General features: G+C 50.7%; 2 protein-coding genes across 11 annotated transcripts in view; both read left to right on the top strand.

Annotated features, from left to right (window-relative positions):
* The window catches only part of C2CD3 (C2 domain containing 3 centriole elongation regulator), a 156008-nt gene extending 147629 nt beyond the window's left edge, over positions 1-8379 (top strand). For 7 of the 9 annotated variants that reach the window (XM_021926297.2, XM_021926305.2, XM_021926302.2 and 4 more), the window contains one exon: positions 7556-8379. In XM_021926297.2, coding sequence (XP_021781989.1) covers positions 7556-7696 — 141 coding nt within the window. In that variant the 3' untranslated portion in view covers positions 7697-8379. The remainder of the gene's footprint in view (positions 1-7555) is intronic. The other 2 variants (XM_021926300.2, XM_021926298.2) reach the window with 2 other exon arrangements.
* Positions 8380-11481: 3102 nt separating this feature from the next.
* Positions 11482-21960, top strand: UCP3 (uncoupling protein 3). Of its 2 annotated transcripts, XM_003910402.4 has the most exons (7): positions 11482-12110; positions 13951-14171; positions 14726-14936; positions 15173-15376; positions 16480-16581; positions 17043-17223; positions 19830-21960. In XM_003910402.4, the coding sequence occupies exons 2-7, from the start codon at positions 14046-14048 to the stop codon at positions 19942-19944; spliced, it is 939 nt and encodes a 312-aa protein (XP_003910451.1). In that variant the 5' UTR covers positions 11482-12110; positions 13951-14045; the 3' UTR covers positions 19945-21960. The 2 variants fall into 2 exon arrangements, with proteins under 2 accessions (XP_003910451.1, XP_031508996.1); XM_031653136.1 differs by lacking the exon at positions 11482-12110 and having other exon boundaries at positions 13622-14171.
* Positions 21961-22614: the final 654 nt, after the last annotated feature.

Here is a 22614-nt window from a genome sequence, read left to right on the forward strand (position 1 = left end):
AACTCTTGGAATCCTCCCTGATGCCAGTTTTCGATTAAACAGGAAATTCTGGCAGCTGTATCCTTAAAATATACAGAAATGTGCTTCTCACCACCCTGGTCTCAGCCATCATTATTTCTGACCTGGATTATTGCAGTAGCCTCCTAACTTGCCTTTCTGCTTCTTCCCTTTCTCCTCGCAACCGATTCCCCATACAGCATCCTATTAACTTTTTAAGATGTTAAATCAGTCATCAACTCAATCATGTGACTTCTCTGCTCAGAACCTTCCAATAACTTCCCATAAATGAATAGGAGAACTAGAGCTGGGCCTGAGGACAGGCAGGCCAGAAAGTAGGAAGATAGTTTTGACCTCAAACTTGAAATTTGCATCTTTTAACAAATGTGCAAAGCCATAGCCCTGAGCTAGGTGCAGAAGACAGGAGCTTCCCTCGGGGAACTCTCAGTTCCCTGGGGAGCCAGCCTTATATCTAAGTTCCTCCAACTCCTACCAACTGCCTGTCATGCTGAAAGAGCTAGGACCCTCATGCTGTGGATCGTGCCTTCAGGGAGCTCGCAGTTCTTGGGAAGGCACTGGCCTCCAAATCACTCATTTCCTCAAATAGCATTTGGCTGTATTAGCACTGAAGTAAAGCAAAGGGAATGAGTATAGGAAAAGAAAGACAGAGCCATGTGGGGTGGCTTAAGTTGAATTGAACAAAGATGAAGAAAGGCTTTTCAGGCTGTGGATTTGAAAAGAAAAAACCTCAGAATCAGCAGAATTTGGACAGCAGAAGGTACAAGCACTGTGTACTAGAGACGTGGTCAGAAATGGGAAGAGATGGGCCTGTACTGAAACAAGATAGGAATTAGAAGCAAAGGACAAGAAGCAGCCTGTCATCTGAGCCTTGGCCTCCCTACCCTGCACACATGGCACTTCTTTACCATGAGGTGAGCCCCGTCTTGCTCTGTGTCTTCCTGCGTTAAGCCCATGTTCTGCCCACATCATGAATGGGCCCCTGGATTAACCACAGGCATCGGGCCAGACACTGTTATTCATGAGGAGTGAGTGTAGGAGGCAGGAAGTATGAGACAAGGCCAGGCATGAGGGTACCCTTAAAACCTTGAGTTTTCCACCCCTCCCACCCCATGTTCTCACTTGTACTCAGCTGGACCACAGCACTTCAGACATCACTAAGGATCGAGGTGCCAGCAAGCCTGATTTTTTTTGTCCTGTCTCTGCTTTTGACTTTCTGAGGTCCTCAGCAACATGTCTAAACCAAGGGATAGAATTTTTCTATCCTGGCACCTCTAAACCCAGCTACTTGGGAGGCTGAGGCATGAGAATCACTTGAACCTCGGAGGCAGAGGTTGCAGTGAGTCGAGATAGTGCCACTGCACTCCAGCCGGGGCAACAGAGTGAAATTGTGTCTTAAAAAAAACAACAACAACAAAAAAAAAAACTATCCCTTAGTTTCCCTTCCACAAACCAGAAGCAGCTGAAAGGTGAATGGTCCTGGTAGAGAACCCCAGTTCTCCACAAAGTCACCAGATGAGATCAGTAAGGGAACTGAGGGAACTTCCTGATGCTGGGTTTCTTCTCAGCCTGTGGTCCAGGCCTGATGGCTGAGCTGCCCCTCTTGGGGCAAGAGGTCCTGACCTATTGCCTCATTTCTTTAAACCACCAAGTCCCTAGCTTTCTGCAGCGCCTAAGAGGAGACCTAAAGGTCAAAGTATCTCTGATAAAGGCCATACAGAGCTTTTAGAAAATAAGCAGCTTGGCCAAGGGTGTAGAGGTCAGAAGAAACAGCCAAAATTGGCTGTCCCAGACTGCAAGTTGGCAGGCACTTTTTAGGAAGGGGCTCATAGGTCTGCTGGGCAGGTGCTAGTCTCAGGTTGCCTAAGCCACTCTGAGGCCAGAGTCTAGGGGGAGCCAGGAGCTCTTCTTGTAAGAGTATAATTTTTAGCCCTTCCCTCAAAACCTGGACTTTTGAGCCCTGTCTCTGGCAGAGCTTGAGTTCAGAAGATTGAGGATCATCTTTTGAACCAGGCCCTGTTTTAAAAAACAAACCAAAAAAAAAGGTTGAGGAGTCTTGCCCTAGTCAGGCCCCTTCCTGGCATAGACTGAGGCCCAGGGTGAGGGAGTGACGTAGGCCCTGTAGAATGGGCCTGTCTGGAAAGGCTTCTTGGAATAAGGAGAGGGTGGCATCAGGTGGGGTGTGGCACGGAGGGAGCATATCGGTAGTGAGAACCACATGACCAGACCTCTAATTTAGGCATGGAGGGTGAGCTCAGAGCATGAGACCGGCCATGCGGCAGCCAGGCTGAGCAGGTCAGATTTAGGATTTACCTCTCAGGGCTGGACCTCTAGTCTAAGTACCTTGTCCTCACTTCCCCTCTGCTCCTACTCGTGGCTGCTGAGTTTGCTGCTCTCTGGAGTGTCTAGGAAGTTGTAGTGCAGGCCAGACTCTGAGGGCCACCCCAGGGGAAGGCAGCCAGCCAAAGGGGTGAAAGTTGAGCAAGGCAGGCAACTATATTGAGCCCTCACTCGGCCTCTGATGCAGCAGTCCATTGGCAGGTCCACCTAGCCAGCCAGACCCAGCTGCTGTTTACTTTCAGTTTTCAGCTCCTGAGTCAATGTTTGTGTCACTTAAAGGGGCTACTGTGGAAAAGAACAGAACTTTAGCACTCATCCCAGACCAGAGGCTCACTGTTACCAGAGAAGGGGGGAAGACAGTGGAATGGGGAGAGCTTGCCTGGCCTAGCACTGCTTACCCCAGTACAGGAGGTGCTGTACCCCAGCTCTACTCAGGACTTTTGGGGCCTGACCCTTTGCCTGGGATGGGGTCTGAGAACAGCAAGGCTTCATTTTGCTCTTGGGTCTGCAGCTGGTATTGGCTCTAGCACCATCTTAGCTTGGCCATATCTGAATTTTATTTGAACCCAGCATAGACCTGGATAAGAAGACCAAACAGAAGTTCTTAGATCCACTTGACAGTGAAGCTAAGACCCACAGAGACCCAGAATGAGAAAGTGTCTTGATCTTGAGTGAGTGGGACAGTTAGGTTGGGCCACAGACCAATGTCCTTTCCACTGCACTCCATTGCCTGTCCTCTGAGAAAGTCCCTGGGTTACTTGGAACCAGGGGTAAGTGGGGGCACCTGCACTCACCAAACCCTGGGAGCATGTGGCCTGTTCGAGGGATCCATCTGGGGGCTGGAGTGGAGAGAGCCTAGAACACAGTGGCTGGGATCAGATCATGTTCCAGGCCAAAGAAGAGGGCCAGGCCCTCCCGAGAGAGCTTTTGGAGAAGAGGCTGTGTCACAGGGAGCAGACCAGAGAAGGAGCCAAGAGCTGGGATCAGCCTGTGGTTTATAGAGTGCTTCCTCTTGCATTATCTGCTCATCCTGATCCCATTTTCAGATGCACAAACCAAGGCCCAAAGAGAAAGTGGGTTGCCCAACACCACTTGGCTAAGAAGTGGTAGAGCCAGGACTAAAACCAGCTCCTCATGCAGGGTTAGCCACTCAATTTGAAGAGCCCCAGGAACCCCCACATTTTCTTTCCAAACCACTCCTTACACCTTCCATGTGCTCCATATTCTCCCCAGCAAAGTCCAACCTTTAGCATTGAAGGCTCTTTTAAGACACATCTATTATCAGAGAGGCCTATCATGTTCATGGCCTGGGTGTCCAGGTACTCAGAAAGGAACAGGTCCTATGTATGGATGAGGGAGGATTTAATGGGGCAGCCTGAAAGCCCCTGGCCTGCTGCTGTGACACCCGGCCCGCAGGAAAGCCAGTTCTGTCCTTCAGCCTAGTACAGTCATCGAATACCCCGTCCCTGTTCCCTGGGAAGGCCCTTGGAGATCAGCTCGCTGAAGTCCAAGAAGAATAAGGTCAAATTCCCCCCACACATTCTGGAACTTCCCTCAGCCAGCATCAACCCCTCCTTCTAGTAATAGGTTTGTCTTGGCTGCTTTCCATACCTGCAGCTCAGTCTATCCCATACCCACCACTTTCCTAGCAAAGAAAATTCCTTCCTCACAAAAGCTGCGCCTGCAGGCAGCATACCCTCTCTCTTCATCGTCTGTTCACATTCCACCTTCATGTTTAAGTCCCTGCTCCAGGGACTTCACCCCATGGATGACACCCACTGTCTAGACTCCAAGGCACCTACAGCCCCTCCAGCTGCGACAATCCTGCTTCCATGTGTCTTCCTCCTGCCTCCCCAGGAAGGTTGATGCCTCCCAAAAAGTACATGCTCTGCTGACAATTTTCTTGTGCCCTCAGGCCTCCAGCCAGAAGTGTGGTAGTATTTCAGAGGAATGGATAATACATTTGAGGGTATCCCTGCTCTGGCCAGTTTCGCCTCTGGCCAACCCCACCAGGATTGTGTGTTAGGGTAGCAGTCCTGATGAAGGAAGAATCTTCACCACTAATCAAGATGGTTTCTAAACCCTATTGAGGTCAACAAAAGCAAAGTGCTGCTGAGTGTGAGTTCTCTGTCCTTGCACACCCTGGCCCTGCCCTGGTCCCTGGGCCTGGGCCTTGCAGATAAGGCCCCCTAGGCCATTGGGTCAGGGTGTCAGTGCTGGAAGGTTGGTGCCACACACGATTCAGCTCCAGGGAAGATATGGCCCAGCCAGTAGGTGTAAGTCTATGCTCATACTGTTCCCTCTAATGAAGACCTCACCCCACACCCAGCTTCTGTTGAAACCCTGCCCATCTTGGAGCCCACCTCCTTGTGAAGCCTCCCCAAACTTTCTTAGCTGTTACTAATTGCTGTTTTCTCAGTGCTCACAAGCTCTAAGCCTCATGTCTGTGATTGTTGGGTAGCTCATTGTCTGTCTCCTCTCTAGCTGAGCAGCCCTGTGACAACAGGAACCACGTCTGCCTGTTGTCCATAAGAGTTGATCAAGTAGAGTAGATCTTAGGCTCCTGAAAAGTTTGATGAGTCACTAACAGAGGTGTTTTGTTTTGAGACAGGGTCTTCCTCTGTCACCCAGGTTGGAGTGCAGTAGCACGATCACAGCTTACTGCAGCCTTGAATTCTTGGGCTCAAGCGATCCTCCCACCACAGCCTCCCGAGTAGCTGGGGCTGCAGGTGTGCCCCACTACACCCTGCTATTTTTTTTCCTTTTTTTTTTTTTTTTAGAGACAGAGTTTCCCTATGTTGACCAAGCTGGTCACAAACTCCTAGACTCATGCGATCCCCCTGCCTTGGCCTCCCAAAGTGCTGGGGTTATAGGCGTGAGCTACCCAGCCCAACAGAGGTCTTTTGATGGTCATTTCATGAACTGAGGTAGTTGGCCCTTCCAGCCATGGAGAACAAGACTCATCTACGTCTCTCTAAAACGGAGAAGACATCTCTTCTAGATGATGGGGAAACAATGCCTGGTTTTAGGATTTGAGATAGAATACTCTGCTCTTAGGCCTGTTTTCCCATCTGGCTCATAAAGCAAGCATCTCCCTACTTCCCCTTCAGAGTAGCAGAGAAAGAAATGGAAGATAAGATACAACTGATGACCCAGAAAATCTACCTGCAGTACAGCTGGGGGACAGGAATGGGACTTTTGTCACCCTAAACCCCAAGTAGCTCAGGAAACAGCCATCTTGGGTCTTGGGAGTAAAGAAAGATATACACAAGCTTAAAGTGCTACAGAGAGCCTGAGAGAGTTTGACTTAACTAAAGACCTGGCATATGGTAGGCCGACAACCACTGGTTCTAGAATGAATGAATGAGAAGCTTACTACAAGAGTCTCCTCCCCACCCAATTTAAGCCTGTGGTTACCCTGGCCTGTGGTCATCTCTGTGATTGTTGGGTAGCTCATTGTCTACCCAATTTAAATTGGCCCCACCCAATTTAAACCTGTGGTCCCACCCATACTCATCTAGCTGCTCCCAAGCTCCTGTCTTGGACCTGGCCTTGCTGGAATCCCAAGCCTCAGACCCAGTCCATGCCCTACAGGAGCACCCAGTGTGGAAGTGGGAGAGCAATAGGCAGAGGCTGGCCCACTGGCCTGCCCTGGCCTGAGGCATCAATCATGGAGTGCAGGTGCTTCCTGTATTTTGGAAGGAATAACTGCAAACACCAGCAAAAAGTGGGTTTCCTTCTTCCCTTTTAGCCTAGGCCTGCCTAGAAGGCAGGGAGATGTATCGTCTAGTCTCTGCTGTGCAGCCCAGCCCTAGTGCCACTTTGCTCTTGGTTATAAGGAGAGGCTGCCTATGGACTCATAACACTGAGAGCTTCCCAGATTGTAGACATTCCCTTGGCACTTAGAATTCTAGATTGGCAGGGACCCTCAAGGTTTCCCATCCACCCTTCTATTTCATGGGTGGGAAACTGACATCCAGGCAGTAGACCAGGGATGCCTGACTCCACTCCCCTTATCTCATTCTGGCAATTCTAATTCTTTAGGCAGATCTCTCTGCCTCCCAAGGCTTAAGTCCGAGCTGAGAAAGCCTAAAACGGAGTTCTGTTTATTTCTGTGCCCCTCTCAAGTAGGTATTAAAAAGGGTTGCAGACATGAAAGAAAGAATAACTGAATGTTACTGATGCCAGAAGCAACTCTAGCTGGGCCTCAGTTTCTCATGAGCAGAACTGCAGGGCACAGGTAGTCCCAGTCTCTAGGGTCTCCACCAAGCTGCTTCTCAGTGCCCAGGAAGCGGTACAGTGTGCTCTCAGTGGTCCTTCAGTTTATGACAGCCTCAGCTCATGGGACTTGATGGCAGGGAAGAGCAAGCTGCATGCCATGAAGTCAGCCAGATTGGCCTGTGGAGGCTGCTCCCATCTCCTTTCAGAACTGCCCCTTCCCCCATCAGGCCCCCACCTCTTCCCCAGGACCTTGCTCTCAGCCAGCTGTCTGGGATGGCTTTCCTGTATAACTTTGAGTTCCTTCAGCACAGGAGCCTGACATGGAGTAAGAAAAAAGAAAGAAAAATGAGCAAATGAGTTAGAGGAGTCCAGAGGACCGTGACACCATAACCCACAGGCAAATACCTTAAAGGTGGAATTAGTGGTGCCCTGTCAGCCAGAGTCAGAGAGATCAAAGTTTGGTAGGCAGGCAGTAGGTGGGTGCTTTATGTCACCTGGCAACTCCAGGAGCTCCTAAGGGCCAGAGAGTGTCTCATTCCCCACCATCTCCCTGAGAGTTGGATATGTTCCCAGCATCACACATGGGGCTAAACCCAGAGCACAAATGGCTTGTCTAAAGCCACGCAACAGGAGAAGGGGTGAGGATTCAGACCTGTCCTGGAGGTGACGCCCTCCTTCTCCAGAGGCACAGAAAGAGTCAGGGCTGGGGTTCACATCCCAGCTCTGCCACTCAGAGCTGTGGGACCTTGAGTTTATTTCACCTGAATGTAGTTTCCTTATCCACGACGTGGGGAGAATGGTATACCCCCCATATAGGGTCGAGGTAAGGGTCAAGCAACATAAGGTATGTAAAGCGCTTTGTAAACCACGCAGGTCTACATAAATATTAACCAAAGGACCAAAAGATGAGAGAAACCAGTGTCATCCATTGGTGGTGCCATATCCTCAGCGCTAACCTAGCTGACTTCTTCCTCTCCAGGACAAGAGCGAAGCCACCAGGGGAGCCCTCTCCCAAAGGCCTTGTCGCCCCAGACCTAACTCGCTCCCCCCCAACCTGCCTGAGGAAGAAACCCGCAGAATTGCACGGATATTTTCTTCTCGGTACTCCCAGAAAGACTGACGCAGCCTGAGGCGCTGGGAGAAGGAGACACCTGCCCACCCTCCCTCAGCTTTGTCCAGTTTGCAGAGGCACCAGGTCTGGCTCCTTCAGGGCTGTCACAGTCCTGAAACCACCACTTACCTAGGCCATGGCTGCCTCAAGAGACCCAGTCAGCCCAGACTGGAGGAGTGCCCCAAGCCAGTCCAGTGTCCACTTGCCAGAATTTCAGCTCCTTTCTTCTGTGGTAAGGCAAAGGCTAGAAACAAAATGGAATCCGCGCCCAAGTGGCTCCTCCGTCTTTTGGCCAGCGGACCCTAGCAGGCATCTTTCGGTGGAGAAACGCCTCCCAGTGTCCTTGGCACAGCTGACTGCTTACATGAGCCCACCCTCTGCCTGAAGATGTGGGACCATTTTTGCCTTAAAAGCTGGGGAGGAGGGACATGTACATTGTGTGCATTGTGCATAGTCAAGGAAATCCTAGGGCCACCTCCAGTTCATTTGTGTGGGAACAAGGATATTTTATAGATACAAATTATTTTTATGCCATGTTGAATTAATTAGGACAGGAAGGGGAAATCACCTCCTTCAAACTTTTTATCCGATTGTCTAAAATTCTAACCATGCTTTTAACTTATTGTTTTTACCCAGCTCTGAAGGTCATTGTTCTTGCCTGTGTTTGAATAAAATCATATTGGTGTTTGTAATCTGTGCACAAGTGTTTCACTGGAGTGGGGATGCTAGGAATTCGTGTGTGCCCTAACTGCCAGAGAGGAAGATTAACAACCATACCCCCCCACAGACGAGGATCAATCACCATGAGACTCTGGCTCCCCCAGAATCAGGTTGGTCCAGATGACAGTGACACCCAGTATTTCCTTTGCTGATGCTTGAAATCCATTAGTAAAATGGAACCCTCAGAATCCCTCTTATCTCTGAGATGGGTAATTCTGGCTGAGGCTGTCAGACCACAAACTCTTGAGCAGCTGCCACAGACAAAGCCCTGTGGGGAGGACAAGAAAAGGGCCATGGACGGGCGCAGTGGCTCACACCTGTAATCCAAACACTTTGGGAGGGTGAAACAGGCAGATCACCCAAGGTCAGGAGTTTGAGACCAGCCTGGCCAACCTGGCAAAACCCTGTCTCTACTAAAAAAAAAAATACAAAAATCAGCTGGGCATGGTGCATGCTTGTAGTCCCAGCTACTCAGGAGACTGAGGCAGGAGAATCACTTTAACCCAGGAGGTGGAGGTTGCAGTGAGCCGAGATCACACCACTGCACTCCAGCCTGGACAACAGAGCAAGACTCAAGACTCTGTATCAAAAAAAAAAAGACGTGGCTGGGCAATAGGCTTTCACCCCCGGGTACATGTCACTTCACTCAGTCCTCAAAACAACTTGCTAACTCTAGATAGTATGATATCTAGAGTTTCTGTAAGTTCAGTGTTTTGCCTCTGTTTGTGTAGTTAGGAAGTGATTCACCACACAAGAAATCCCCAGAGGTATTGCAAGGCTACTGCTTTCAGTGATCAAAACAAGGTACAGCCAATAAGTGCTCTTAATTTAGGGACTTCATGGAGAAAGACCATGTGGGCTGAAGCAGTCAGGGAAGGCTTCCTAGAAGAGACAGGTCTTGGGGTGAGCCCAGAGAATTGGCCAGACTATGGACAGCTATAGAGAGCGAGCCAGAAAAGCCTGTGAGCGGTGTGCAGCTGGAGAGAGAGACCAGTCTCGCTGTGTCTGAGCCTCTGTGGCTTCATGTGTAAAACAGAGATAATCACCCCAGCTTCATGGGGTTGTGAGGAAGATCAAATGAGATGACATTTTTTAAAGTGCTTCGCCTACATTTGGCACACAGTGGAAGCTTAGGAAATGTCAGCCCCACCCACTCTCTGATGCTCTGGAGCAAACCCGTAGCACACAAGCCACTGGGGCAGGTGGAGCACTCCCGGGCATCAGCGGGTGCATAGTGATGCGGGAACCTCAAGGAAGGAGTGGGTGCCGCCTTCCTGGTGACAAGGCCTCCCCCTTCTATTTGTCTCTGCTCCTAAGTTCCAGCCTGCCAGCCCACCCCTCCCCAGCACCACGGAGGCCAGCCTCCCTCTCAAGTCACCAGCACAGAGCATTCAAGGCCCAGGACCCCACTTCCCTTGGGGCTCAGGGAACCTAAAGAGGAGCAGTCAGAGACCAGGCCTCAGGGGGAAAGCCCCAGGTAAAGAATATTCCTCCAAATCCCACTCTAGCTCCCACAGACAACCTGATCGGGGTCAGGAGGACATGCTCCTACTCCAGGTTGAGAGCAGACTCTGATGACACAAAGGGACCCTGAGGGTCGAGACCTCCCATCTCCACTTCAAAACAGTGTGTTATTTATCAATATCTTAGCCCTGGAAGCTGAATCTTCCCAGTGCCAACTCTGAGGTAAATGACTTGACCAGGCATGTGGCATGGATTAAGGCATGAGATAGGTGTTCCCACCACCAGAACGAGCCAGTGGCTGCCTCTCTTCCCAACCCATAGCAGGCAGCCTTGGGACTTCTAGCATGGGCTGGCCTCTGGACATGGAGCCAAAGCAGGCAGACCTGGTCCTGCTCTCAAGCTCCCAAGCCAAAGAGAGCTTGGCACTCCCTCCCTCTGGGTTTCTCCAGAGCCTGCTGCCTCCTGGTTTGGGCTTCTACGCTATTCTTCCCCCACAGACTCCGTGCAATTTACCCCACCACCTCCAGGCTAGCAATTACAGATGGAGCTCAGAACCTACTTCCTAAGCCTTCCTAATCTCAGCAGCCCTGACAGCCACTTCCCTCTTAACACTAATGCAGCTGCTTATTCTGCTGACATTAAGGTCAGAGCCTGGTCCAAGGAAGAGGACAGGTACAGCCCAAGCTTTGCACTTGAGCGTCCGTACCTCTGACCACCTGCCCTGTGACCCTGGCTGTATGCCCAAGTCCAGAAAAGACTTCCGCCTACTCCTCCTCTGCCCTACCCAATCAACTCACTCTCCTTCCCTCCCTTCTGCTTCTCACTCCTCCCCTCCCTTCTCTTCCTCTTCTCCCCTTCCCCCATCACCTGGGGCCCGATTCAGCTATGCCCAGCCCTTACTCTAAGTGCCCAAAGATGGAGCCTCCAGTAGCTTCTGTGGGGCACCCTTCCACCCCACCCCAGCTCCCTTGGCTCCAGCAGTGTCCATGCTAAAGCTTCCAAGTGTCATGTCAGAGAAAATGGTGGTCACAGTAGATAAGCCCAAAATGCCTTAGAGTTTACAGGCTGGAGTCAGGCCCTGCCACGTGCTGGCTACATGACCTCCCTGAGATTCCATTTCCTCTGCAGTAAAATAAGTAGTAAGATTTTAGGATCCCCAGCACTAAAAAGAAATGAAATACTGAAGCAGGCTCCAACACGGATGAACTTTGAAAGCATTACTATACTAAGTAAAAGAAGCCAGTCACAAACAAGCACATAGTGGATGATTCCATTTCTAGGAAGTGTTCAGAACAGGCAAATTTATAGAGACAGAAAGTAGATTGATTCGTGGTTGCCTGAGGCTGGGGAGTGGGGGAAGGGGAGTGACTACTAATGTGTATGGAGTTTTTCCAGGGCAGGAGGGTGATGAAAATGTTCTAAAATAGATTGTGTTGATGGTTGCACAACTCAGAATATACTAAAAACCATTTGAATTGTGCACTTGAAACAGATGAATTGTAGAGTATGTGAATTCTATATCGATAAATCTGTAATTAAAAAACAAAATTAGGCCAGGTGCAGTGGCTCACATCTGTAATCCCAACACTTTGCCAGGCTGAGGCAGGAGGATGACTTGAGCTCAGGAGTTCAAGACCAGCCTGGGGAATACAGTGAGACCTCGTCTCTACTAAAAATTTTTAAATTACCAAAAAAAAAAAAAAAAAGTAAAAAAAATTAGAATTCTAATAGTACCTATCTCATAGGATTGTGAAAAATAGTAGTAATGTATGTAAAATATTTAGCACATAGTGGGCACGAAGAAATGACAGTTATCATTATTATTATGAGGCCTGGGAGAGCTGTGCCCAGCCTATCGTGGGAGGCCTTGACCTTTGGACTCAAAAGTGGCAGCAGGTCCACCCCCTCATACACCCTGTCACCAAGAAAGCGTCCACAGTTTAAAGGAGCTATATTAAAGCACCCCAAGTAAGAGGACTGAACCAGATGTGGAACCCACTAACCTCCCCTCTCACCTCACTGCCCTCACCAGCCAGCCGCTTGTCAAGTGATCAGGCAGTCAACCAGCTTCTCTAGGATAAGGTTTCAGGTCAGCCCATGTGTATAAGACCAGTGCCAAGCCAGAAGCAGCAGAGACAACAGTGAATGACAAGGAGGGGCCATCCGATCCCTGCTGCCACCCCCTGGGATGGAGCCATAGGGAGCCCCTGTGCTGCCCCTGCCCTGGCAGGACTCACAGGTAAGACCCCTTTCTCCTCCCTCATCCCTTCCCCTGTCCCTCTCCCTTCTCCTGTTCTCCCTTTCATTGGAGGCTTTCAGCGAGCAGCCCCGAGCAGTCAGGGCTCACTAGCTGTAGCATGTCAGACCTGATATTCAGTCCAGCCCCCACCTTATAAAAAGGAAGCTGCAGCCCTGATGAGGGTACTGTGGCAGGGCTGGGACTTGAACCCAACACCCGTGTCACTCACTCAAGACTTATACCTCAATTGCCTTGCTGGCTGCCTCTGGTGGGATTTTGCCAATCCCCATAGACAGGAAGTGGCTTTCTTCTTTGCCTGCCCCAGAATCTCTGCGATTCCTCCAGAGCATAAGTCCCTTTTTTTCCATGAAGACCCTGGGGCCTCTTCCTGAGTAGTGATGACAGGGGCACTTCTGACCTGAGGCTGGTCCAGGTCATTTACTGGGAGCTTTCCAGAGCCCATGGTCTCTCCACCTAGTTGGCTTCTTCAGTGGGCTGCTGTGAAGGCTTTGCCGGGAGGGTGGGTTGGAGTTGGGGAGGCAACTGGTATTGGGTAGGATGTCTCAAAATGGGGTCCTCTTCCCCCGCTTCAGAGCTACCATGGGGAGTTTTCCTAATGCAGATTCCTAGGCCCCACCCCAGACCTGAATCAGGATCTCTGGGGCTGAGGGCTGAGAATCTACTCTGTAAACAAGCAGCTCAAGGGATCTTCGGCTCTCCCTGAAGTCTGAGACTCTCTGGGCAGTGAAACAGGCACAGCTTCAGATGTCAGACAAGCATAGACACCAATCTTAGCGCCAGCACTTCAGCTGTATGACTAGCTAAAGCCCTGGAAGCCTCAGGTCCCTGGTTTATGAAATGGGAATAATAATAGCAACTACTTGTAGCCTTATAAAGGATCAACTCAGTCAGTGTCTGTAACGCCCTCAGCACGGTATCCAGTGCAAGAAGCAACCAGCAAACATTAATGGACCATGCAGACTAGAACATCCCATCCCTCAGGAGCCCCAGCAGAGCTACAGAAATGAGGATTCCACCTCTGACTTCTTCCTCCACTGGCCAGTGGCAAAAGGCTGCCGGCTGCTAGTGTAGGGGAGGCTGGAGTGAATTGGGAAGAAGATTGGGGAGTGCTGGCCTCAGGGCAGCTCCTATATGTGCCCACCACTGTGGCTTCCCCTCCTCCCCGAGCTTGACTACTGAGAGTTCTAGAGCCCTGACCCCAAGATGGGCTTTTGACCTGAGTCTACGCCCATCCATTCCACTTCCCATGAGTGGCTAAGAACTGCCCCTCTTGTCGAGTGATCAGGCTGAGGCCAGGAGTTCGAGACCAGAATAGGCAACATAGAGAGACCCCCATCTCTACAAAAAATAAAAAATTAGCTGAGTATGGTGATGCACGTCTATAGTCCCAGCTACTCAGGAGGCTGAAGGTGGGAGGGTCACTTGAGTCCAAGAGGTCAAAGCTGCAGTGAGCCTGGATTGTACCACTGCACTCCAGCCCAGGTAACAAGGCGAGAACCTGTCTCAAAAAAAAAAAAAAGGAAGCAGTTTGATATTGGGGAGAACAGGTGCCTGAGCCTCGGTTTCCTCATGTATACAGTGCAGATACCACTGTCAGCTCTGCCTACCCATGGTAAGGAGGGGAGGGAGAGGGTCAAGAGGAGGATTGCAAAATCCGAGGGATGGGAACGTGACCTGTTTTTATAGGCCAAATTCACGCAGCTTAAGTATGGCACCACCCAGGCTTCTCCCTTTCTAAAGCCCCTCCTGGATGCTGAGGAGCACCTGGGGGCCAGGCCAGACATCACTCCGTCAGCCTCCTCTGGCCTGTCTCCTGCAGCCTCACCGCTGTACTGAAGCCCAGGGCTGTGGAGCAGCCTCTCTCCTTGGACCTCCTCTCGGCCCTAAAGAGACTGGGCAGAGCCTTCCAGGACCATGGTTGGACTGAAGCCTTCAGACGTGCCTCCCACCATGGCTGTGAAGTTCCTGGGGGCAGGCACAGCAGCCTGTTTTGCTGACCTCCTTACCTTTCCACTGGACACAGCCAAGGTCCGCCTGCAGGTAGGTGCCCTTTGGCCAAGGGTCATTGATCACATGGAAGGAGGGGCTAGTTCTCCCCCATAGCCCCCATGACGTGTGCCCACACGCCCTTCCTCGTTCAGAACCCTGACGAAGACTCTCACTCCACTGCTTAGGACCCTTCCTTGCCTCCTCTCATCACCATCCACCAAGACAAAAAAATCTAAATTCTTTGCATAATGCGACAGGGCCCTTTATGGGCTAGGCCCTACTTCGTAAAGGGCACAGTGTGCGGTAAAAGTAAGGAATTAACTGTATGATCTTGGGCAAGCCACAAAGCACTTATAAAATGGAAAGACAATCTGTCCCTCTGATTTACTCTGAGTATCAAACATCAAGCCGTGTGTATAACACTGCTTTGTGAACGGTAAAATCCTGCCCAGACACCAGTGATTTCTACTGTGATGTGAAGGCTGTGACCAGCACGGTTGTTCTCAGGCCCAGCCCAGGCAGGCCCAGCCCCAGCAGGGTTCCTGTGCACGCAGCCCCTTCTTGCCCTCCCATCTGAGTCCTCGCCCCCCGCTATTGTCCCTCAGATACAGGGGGAGAACCCGGTGGCCCAGACGGCCCGGCTTGTGCAGTACCGCGGCGTGCTGGGCACCATCCTGACCATGGTGCGGACCGAGGGTCTCTGCAGCCCCTACAATGGGCTGGTGGCCGGCCTGCAGCGCCAGATGAGCTTCGCCTCCATCCGCATCGGCCTCTACGACTCTGTCAAGCAGGTCTACACCCCCCAAGGCGCGGACAGTGAGTGACCAGGTCCCTGAACACCAAAGGGGTGGCCGAACGTCTGTGGGTCAAGAGACCAGGGAAGTCTAGACTCAGAGGCAGAGCCAGGGGCGGGGGGGAGGATGGTACCGAATGCTCACGAGGAGGCTCTGAGTGGACATCAAGGAAGCTGCAGGGGCAGTCCCGCAGAGAACAGCATGTCCCAGAGAGCTGCTTAGTAGGGGGTACTGACCCACTCTCTCTGCCCCTTCCAGGCTCCAGCCTCACTACCCGGATTTTGGCCGGCTGCACCACGGGAGCCATGGCAGTGACCTGTGCCCAGCCCACAGATGTGGTGAAGGTCCGATTTCAGGCCAGCATACACCTCGGGTCATCTGGGAGCGACAGAAAATACAGCGGGACTATGGATGCCTACAGAACCATCGCCAGGGAGGAAGGAGTCAGGGGCCTGTGGAAAGGTAGGTCTGGACTCCGGGCACAAGTGGCCTTAGGCAGAGCTTTCCCTCCCCTCAGGCTGGGGCAGGGACCCCAGCAAGGAGGGGCTCCCAGCATGGCATGTTCCAGTGATTCTGAAAGAACATCACAACCAAAGATACTTCGCTGGCCTGCCACAGCCCCTCAAACTCAGTTCATTTTACCAGCCCTTTGCCATGTGCAGGCTGCTGTGAGGGAGACAAATGAATTTAAGACACCTTCACACACCTAGGGCGTGAGGACAGCGGAGGAGATAAGTCAAGATGCAGCTACACCACGGGCAGGATGTGGTAGGGGTTGCCCCAGAGGTGGAGCTCCAGAGGCGGGCTCTGCAGAGAAGGTAACACCTAAGCTGGGCCTGGAAGACTGAACAGGCTGTAGGTGTGTGGAGATGGAAGGGGAGGGGCCCTCAAGCAGGGCCCGGAGGAAGAAGAGGAGCATCAGAAACGCACAGCTGTGAAGAGTGGGCGCAAGGAGATGCAATGAGGAAGCGCTCCCTTGGGAGCAAAGCTGGAGGGTTCCCTATGTGTCCACACGGCGGCCACTGTGATGAATGCAGGACTCTCTCCGCGTGTGAACCAGAGGTTGCAGAAATGTTTGCAGAAGAAACTGACCCAGTGAAGTTTAAGGGCAGGACACATCTTAAGTGGGGGCTCTTCAGTCACTTGTTGGGCACCCTTCAGAGCTTGTCCCCTTACCTGTGAAACCAGGGGTGGGCCCTGCTGGCACCACATTCTGTCACTGTTCCAAGAGCTCAGCCTCTCGCTGAATGACTTTTTCTGGCTGCAGCTGGGTCTCGGGGAGGCATATGTTAATTTTGACAGCTGTTGCAGATTACCCTCCAAAATGAGGCCAAGTGAACACCAGTGGGCCTCTCTGTTCTCTGTCTCTGAGGAAGATATGGATAATCTGAGAGTTGTTAACTCTAGAGAGGAAAATGTGGAATCTGCGCAGCTGGGGTGGGATCCTCTGGCTGCGACCATTGGAACGGGGCCTGATAGCCCCAAAACTGGGGCCTGTGACCTTGCAGCCAGGGCATCCACTTCTCCCTTTTCCCATTCATCCGTCCCCACTGCCTTCCTAACAGGAACTTTGCCCAACATCATGAGGAATGCCATCGTCAACTGTGCTGAGGTAGTGACCTATGACATCCTCAAGGAGAAGCTGCTGGACTATCACCTGCTCACTGGTGAGGCCCTGGGCTCCAGGCAGGCAGCCCTCCCCCAGCAGGGAGGGAACCCAGAGGCAACTGGGTTTTAGAAGGAGCAGAGAGAGAAGCAGTGCCTAGTAAAGAGTGCCTGGTACATTGTGGTGACAAGCAGAAAAGAACCCTAGGCTAGGAGGCTGGAGACTTGGGTTCCAGTCCCAGCACCACATCTCACTATGTAGCTTTAAGCAAGGATCTCTCACCTTCTCTGACTTCAGTTTCCTCAAACTGCCTGCATGACCTCCCACCTCTGGGTCAGCCCAGGCCTAGTTTGCCAGTACTTACCAAGAGCTTAGCCCAGGGCACTGTGAGAGATACAGAAAATACTGTCAGATACGGAAAATATGCTCAGGGAGTTCATGGTTGAGGTGGGGACAAACAGTGCATACATATGGGCAGAACACAAACGCATTCCTTGATATTTGCTCATCCTTCCTATGCAGACAACTTCCCCTGCCACTTTGCCTCTGCCTTTGGAGCCGGCTTCTGTGCCACAGTGGTGGCCTCCCCGGTGGATGTGGTGAAGACCCGGTATATGAACTCACCTCCAGGCCAGTACCTCAGCCCCCTCGACTGTATGATAAAGATGGTGGCCCAGGAGGGCCCCACAGCCTTCTACAAAGGGTGAGCCTCCTCCTGCCTCCAGTGCTCCCTCCCAGAGAACGGGGGCTTCTTTCTTTTCTAATGTGGCTACCATGGGTCAACCTGGGATGTAGCGGTGAAGAGTACAGATGTAAATGCCACAAAGGAGAAGTTTAAAAAACCATGCAAGTAAAAGAAAAAAAGTGAACCATACCTGATGGGGAGAGTTAGGGAAGCCTGACTGAGGAAGCGTTCTAGGAACAGGTAAAAGTACTGCCTGTCTCCAAAGGAAGTTAGCAATCCTGAGACCTCCCGGACCTCCTGCCGTGGCCATTGAGCACCACGCTGACCACAGCCGGTGCCTTCCTCACTGTCTCCACATACTCCACATTTTCTTGCACTTACTGCTCCCTCTGCATGGAATGCCTCATCATCTACAGGCTGTCAATTTTAGCCTCCTTCAAGACCAGTTCAAATGCCACCTCCTCCCTAACACTCTCAGGTGTAAATTTTCCCTCCTCCCTGGGAACTTCTGCAATGCCATTTGATACCATTTTTATGGTATTTATCACCTCCTGCCTTGTATTACAGTATTGGTAAGCTTAAGTTATTCCTCTTGCAAAGGGCAAGTTCCCGAAAGCCAAAGTGGCTCAGACATCTTGTATCTCCCACAGTCCCTCGCACAGAGTGAGCACTTGATAATGCAGTTGGTGACGATGATCACGACAGCTAAGTCACTCTATATTAGGCCTCATGCTGAGCACTTTACACACGTTATCCCAACAGCCCCTTGAACTGGGTAGTATTGTCCACATTAACTAAGGAAAAGACTGAGTGTCAGAAAAGTTAAGTAACTTATCCAAGACCACAAGTTAAAATGGTGGAGCCATGGCTCAAACCCAGACCGTCAGACACCACACCCAACAATATTGCTTATCCTACTGGTAAGCTGTTAGCTTGGCCCTTTCACCTCCCACTGCTGATGCCTTCAACAGAGAGTTTTCTGGTGCCTGGTGTTATCATGGACTCAACAAGTGAACAAGAGCTACTATAGGTTCTCAAGCCTGGGAATGACATAACAAAACTATATTGCAATTGACAGACTGTTCTTCCAAAAAGTGCCTCTATCATTACAGTCTTCAGCTGTAGCCACTTGTCTCAGTTACTGCTTTCACTTGTCCAACATTTCTGGAGCATCCTGTAGGTGCCAGGCCCTGGATTATGCTCGCCTCAAAGAGCAGCAGATACGTTGGTGATATTTACTGAGCATTTACTGATGCTGGCCCCTGTGCTGAGTGCTGTCCAACATTAACTCACCTAATCTGCACGACTAACTCTATAAGGCAGATACTATTATTTTCCTCATTTTACAGATGAGGAAACTGAGGCTTAGAAAAATTAAGTGATGTGTCCAGATTGTAAAGCTGGAAACTGGGAAAGCTTGGATTTGAACCCAGGTCTGACTCCAGAGTTTACATTTGTTGTCACAGTGCTATAGATCCCATGAGGGTCAAGAAAACCCATGGCATGAGGTTATGGTGCCCGAACTGAGTCCTCCAGAGCAAGGAGAAACCAGCCAGCAAAGGAGGAGAGGAGAGGACAGTCCAGGCAGAGGGAGCAAGAGGAGCAAAGGCATGGAGGGAAGAGGGCCTGGCATCGTCAGGGAATGTGACTAGCTGAGTCTGGCAGGAGCAAAGGGGCCCAGGAGGTGGTTAGTGGAGGGACAGGCTGAGAGAGGGGCAGGGGCCAGCTCATGGGCTTCTCCCTGAGTTGGTGAGCCACAGCTGAGGTGGGGACACTGTCCCTGCAGTGCCATCACAGCACAGCCAGGCTCTCTGGAGACAAGCTAAATCTGGTGCCACACTGTCTTCACCCTGCAAAGCCCAAGCTTCTCCATGTCCTGGCAGGCGGCCACGTTAGGGCTGGCCCCCCGGGGTGTAACTGAACCCAGAAACACCCAGCAGCAGGGTGGAGTCAGAACCACACCTCTGACACTTACTAGCCACGGGTCTTTGGTTGAGCTCTTAACCTCCCTGGGCCTCGGTTTGTGAAAACATGGCTGCCTTATAGAACTGTGAGGGGCCCGGTGCAGTGGCTCATGCCTGTAATCCCAGCACTTTGGGAGGCTGAGTCAGGTGGATCACCTGAGATCAGGAGTTCGAGACTAGCCTGACCAACAAACATGGAGAAACTCTGTCTCTACTAAAAATACAAAAATTGGCCGGGCGTAGTGGTGCATGCCTGTAATCCCAGCTACTCGGGAGGCTGAGGTAGGAGAATCACTTGAACTTGGGAGGCGGAGGTTGCGGTGAGCCGAGATCGTGCCATTGCACTCCAGCCTGGGCAACAAGAGTGACGCTCCGACTCAAAAAAAAAAAAAAAAGAACTGTGAGAATTCGCTGCCTAACACAGTAACCTGTCTCAAAACGTCAGGGTTTTTCTTCCCCTTACTCCGACTTCTGCCTAAATCCCCTCAGCAGAAAGAAAAAAAAAAAAAAAGAGCGAGAGAGAGAGACTAAAAGGATTTCAGAAAATACTTGAACAGAAGTCTAGATCCTTTGGCGCTACCGCTGTGTCCCGCGAGAGCACACGCATCTGTTGTGGTCTCCTAGCACTCCACCTGATGTGTTGGTTGTTTTTCTCATCAGATTTACACCCTCCTTTTTGCGTTTGGGATCCTGGAACGTGGTGATGTTCGTAACCTATGAGCAGCTGAAACGGGCCCTGATGAAAGTCCAGATGTTACGGGAATCTCCGTTTTGAACACGACAAGAAGGCCACTGGTAGCTAACGTGTCCCAAACCAGTTAAGAATGGAAGAAAACGGTGGATCCACGCACACATGGACACAGACCCACACATGTTTACAGAACTGTTGTTTACTTGTTGCTGATTCAAGAAACAGAAGTAGAAGAGGAGGAAGGATTCTGGTCTTCAGTGCCATGCCTTGAGAACACCTTTGTTTTGCACTGACAAGATGGAAAATAAATTATATTAATTTTTGAAACCCATTAGGCATGCCTAATATTTAGGCAAGAGAAAATAAACCAAGATAGATCCGTTTGGACAAAATGGAGGGTTGGAGATGTGTATCCCCATGAAATCTGGTTAGATTTATGATAATGAATGGTAAGCAGGAAGATAGATAATAAATGATAAGCAGGAAGGATGGCAAGCACGGGACAGGAGGGGCCCACGATAGAGTGGGAGATCAGCCACGGAGCCCGGAGGGACGCCACCCAGCAACACAGAGCTGGCGACTGCCGCTGCACCGTCACACATGCATCATCAGCCTATTCGTAATGTGGCTGCCACAGAGAGTCCTTTGGGATTCTAGGAAACCCAAGGAACAAGAGAAAAAACTAGAGCCTGTGCCAAAGAAGCCCTGCTGGGCCAGTGTGAGGCTGGGACTCGTAAATATTCCTGATGACACTGAAGAATCAAGAGGGCAGCCTCCCCTTTCCTACAAAATGGAGAGAGCCATCCCTTCCCTGTCCACCTCACCGGGGTGCTGTCACACGCAAGTGAGAAGCTGGGCATGTACGCACCTTACGAAAGCAAAAGCTCTGTGTGAATCTAACTACAAGGACAATGTCTTGGGAGAGATTTTGTCGGGACAGAGAGGAGTTGCCAGGGAAGAAGGTTTGAAAGATACGGTTGTCTAGAGGTGAGACCAAAGGATCCAGAGACTTGGGGACCAGAGGTGACAGTAGATGATGTGAAGCCATAGGATCCCCGCCCCCATGCAGCCCCTTCCCCCCCACCACGCACTCAATCGTGAGCACCTCAAAGGGTTGTTGGGCTTGGGGGAAAAGAGGTGGATTCCTGGGCAAGAACCTAAAGTAGCAAGACTCGGAATTCTTGGGAAATTATTATGACTCAATAAAAGAATTCACACCTTAGGTGTGGGAGTAAGAACAGCCACTTCTCTGCCTTTTCTTTCTTAGAATTTTCCTTTCTCACTTATATTTCAGGCTTTCTATGTGTCAGCGCGCAGCCAGATCCAGCCCCACATGCCTACGCTTCATCTGCCCCCTCTCACCCTATTTAATTGCAGGCAAGTTGCTTTATTTTTTTAGGGCTCCAGTTCCTGCTTCTGCAAAAGGCAGGGTTGAACCAGATGACCGACTTCCAAGCTTAAGACTGTACATCTTTCGAATTGATAATGGGGACCCAAAATGCCACTGTCTTTTTCTACTTCTTGGCAGCCTTGTGTAGCTCTGATGATTGTCAGGACTGGGTTCAAACCTCACCCCATTCTACCATACTAACCACCTATCCACAGGGAATCCTTGCACCTTGGTGTGCTACCGGAAAAGTGAGAATAACAATCCCTGCTTCACAGGCTTGTTGTGAGGGTTGACCTAAACCTCCTTGGAAAGCAGACATGTGGTGTGCACCTGCTACCTGGGAGGCTTAGGCGAGAGGATTGCTTGAGCCCAGGAGTTCAAGGCTGCAATGAGCCATGATTGCACCTGTGAATAACGACTGCACTCCAGTCTTGGCAACAGAGCAAGACTCACTCTCTGAAACAAAACAAACAAAAAATCGTTGGCATACAGAAGGCGCTTGGGAGTGTCATTTCCCTGCTTCCCTGCTCCTACCCCTCCACACCCTGGGAAAAAGCCAATATCTATTCATCCTCAGCACTTTCCTAAATTTAAATTATAACTTCAGATCACCTATGTATAAAAACTGGAGAGTTCATACAAAAGCAAAAAAAAAATTATTTTGATTTAATGTCTGGCTTGGTTTTCAAATAAAACCCATATTTTAAAAACTTTCTGGTTGGTGCAGTGGCTCATGCCTTTGGGAGGCCGAGGCAAGCGGATCACTTGAGGTCAGGAGTTCGAGACCAGCCTGGCCAGCACGGTGAAACCCCGTCTCTACTAAAAATTTTAAAAATTTTTTAAAAAAAAGAAAATTAGCCAGGCATGGTGGCAGGTACCTGTAATCCAAGCTACTGGGGAGTCTGAGGCAGGAGAATTGCTTGAACCTGGGAGGCGGAGGTTGCAGTGAGCCAAGACCGCACCACTGCACTCCAGCCTAGGCGAAACTCTGTCTCAAAAAAAAAATTAAATTGAATTGAATTAAATTAAAAGTTTCCCTTTTTAGCCAGGCGTGGTGGCACACGCCCGTGGTTCCAGCTACTTGGAAGGCTCAGGTGGGAGGATCACTTGAGCCCAGGAGATGGAGGTTGCAGTGACCCGAGATCACACCACCGCACCCCAGCCTAAGTGACAGAGTGAGACCCCATCTCAAAAAACAAAACAAAACAAAACAAAAAAGAGTTTTTCTTTTGACTTGACTGACGTGTGCAGATCACTCTCAAACTCCTGGTCTCAGTTTGTAAGTTTCTAGGGCCGGGAACTATGTCTTCCATGAATTTCTATATGGCAATATTAACACACCACCTACGCAGAGGATACTATTC

The sequence above is a fragment of the Papio anubis genome, chromosome 12 (assembly GCF_008728515.1).
Source record: "Papio anubis isolate 15944 chromosome 12, Panubis1.0, whole genome shotgun sequence".
Lineage (NCBI taxonomy): Eukaryota > Metazoa > Chordata > Mammalia > Primates > Cercopithecidae > Papio > Papio anubis.

Excerpts from the sequence above, each read along its gene's own strand:
- UCP3 (XM_003910402.4), top strand. The coding sequence starts at position 14,046 with ATGGTTGGACTGAAGCCTTCAGACGTGCCTCCCACCATGGCTGTGAAG. Across the intron at positions 16,582-17,042 it reads GGACTATCACCTGCTCACTG|ACAACTTCCCCTGCCACTTT; the intron begins GTGAGGCCCTGG and ends CTTCCTATGCAG. Across the intron at positions 17,224-19,829 it reads CCCACAGCCTTCTACAAAGG|ATTTACACCCTCCTTTTTGC; the intron begins GTGAGCCTCCTC and ends TTTTCTCATCAG.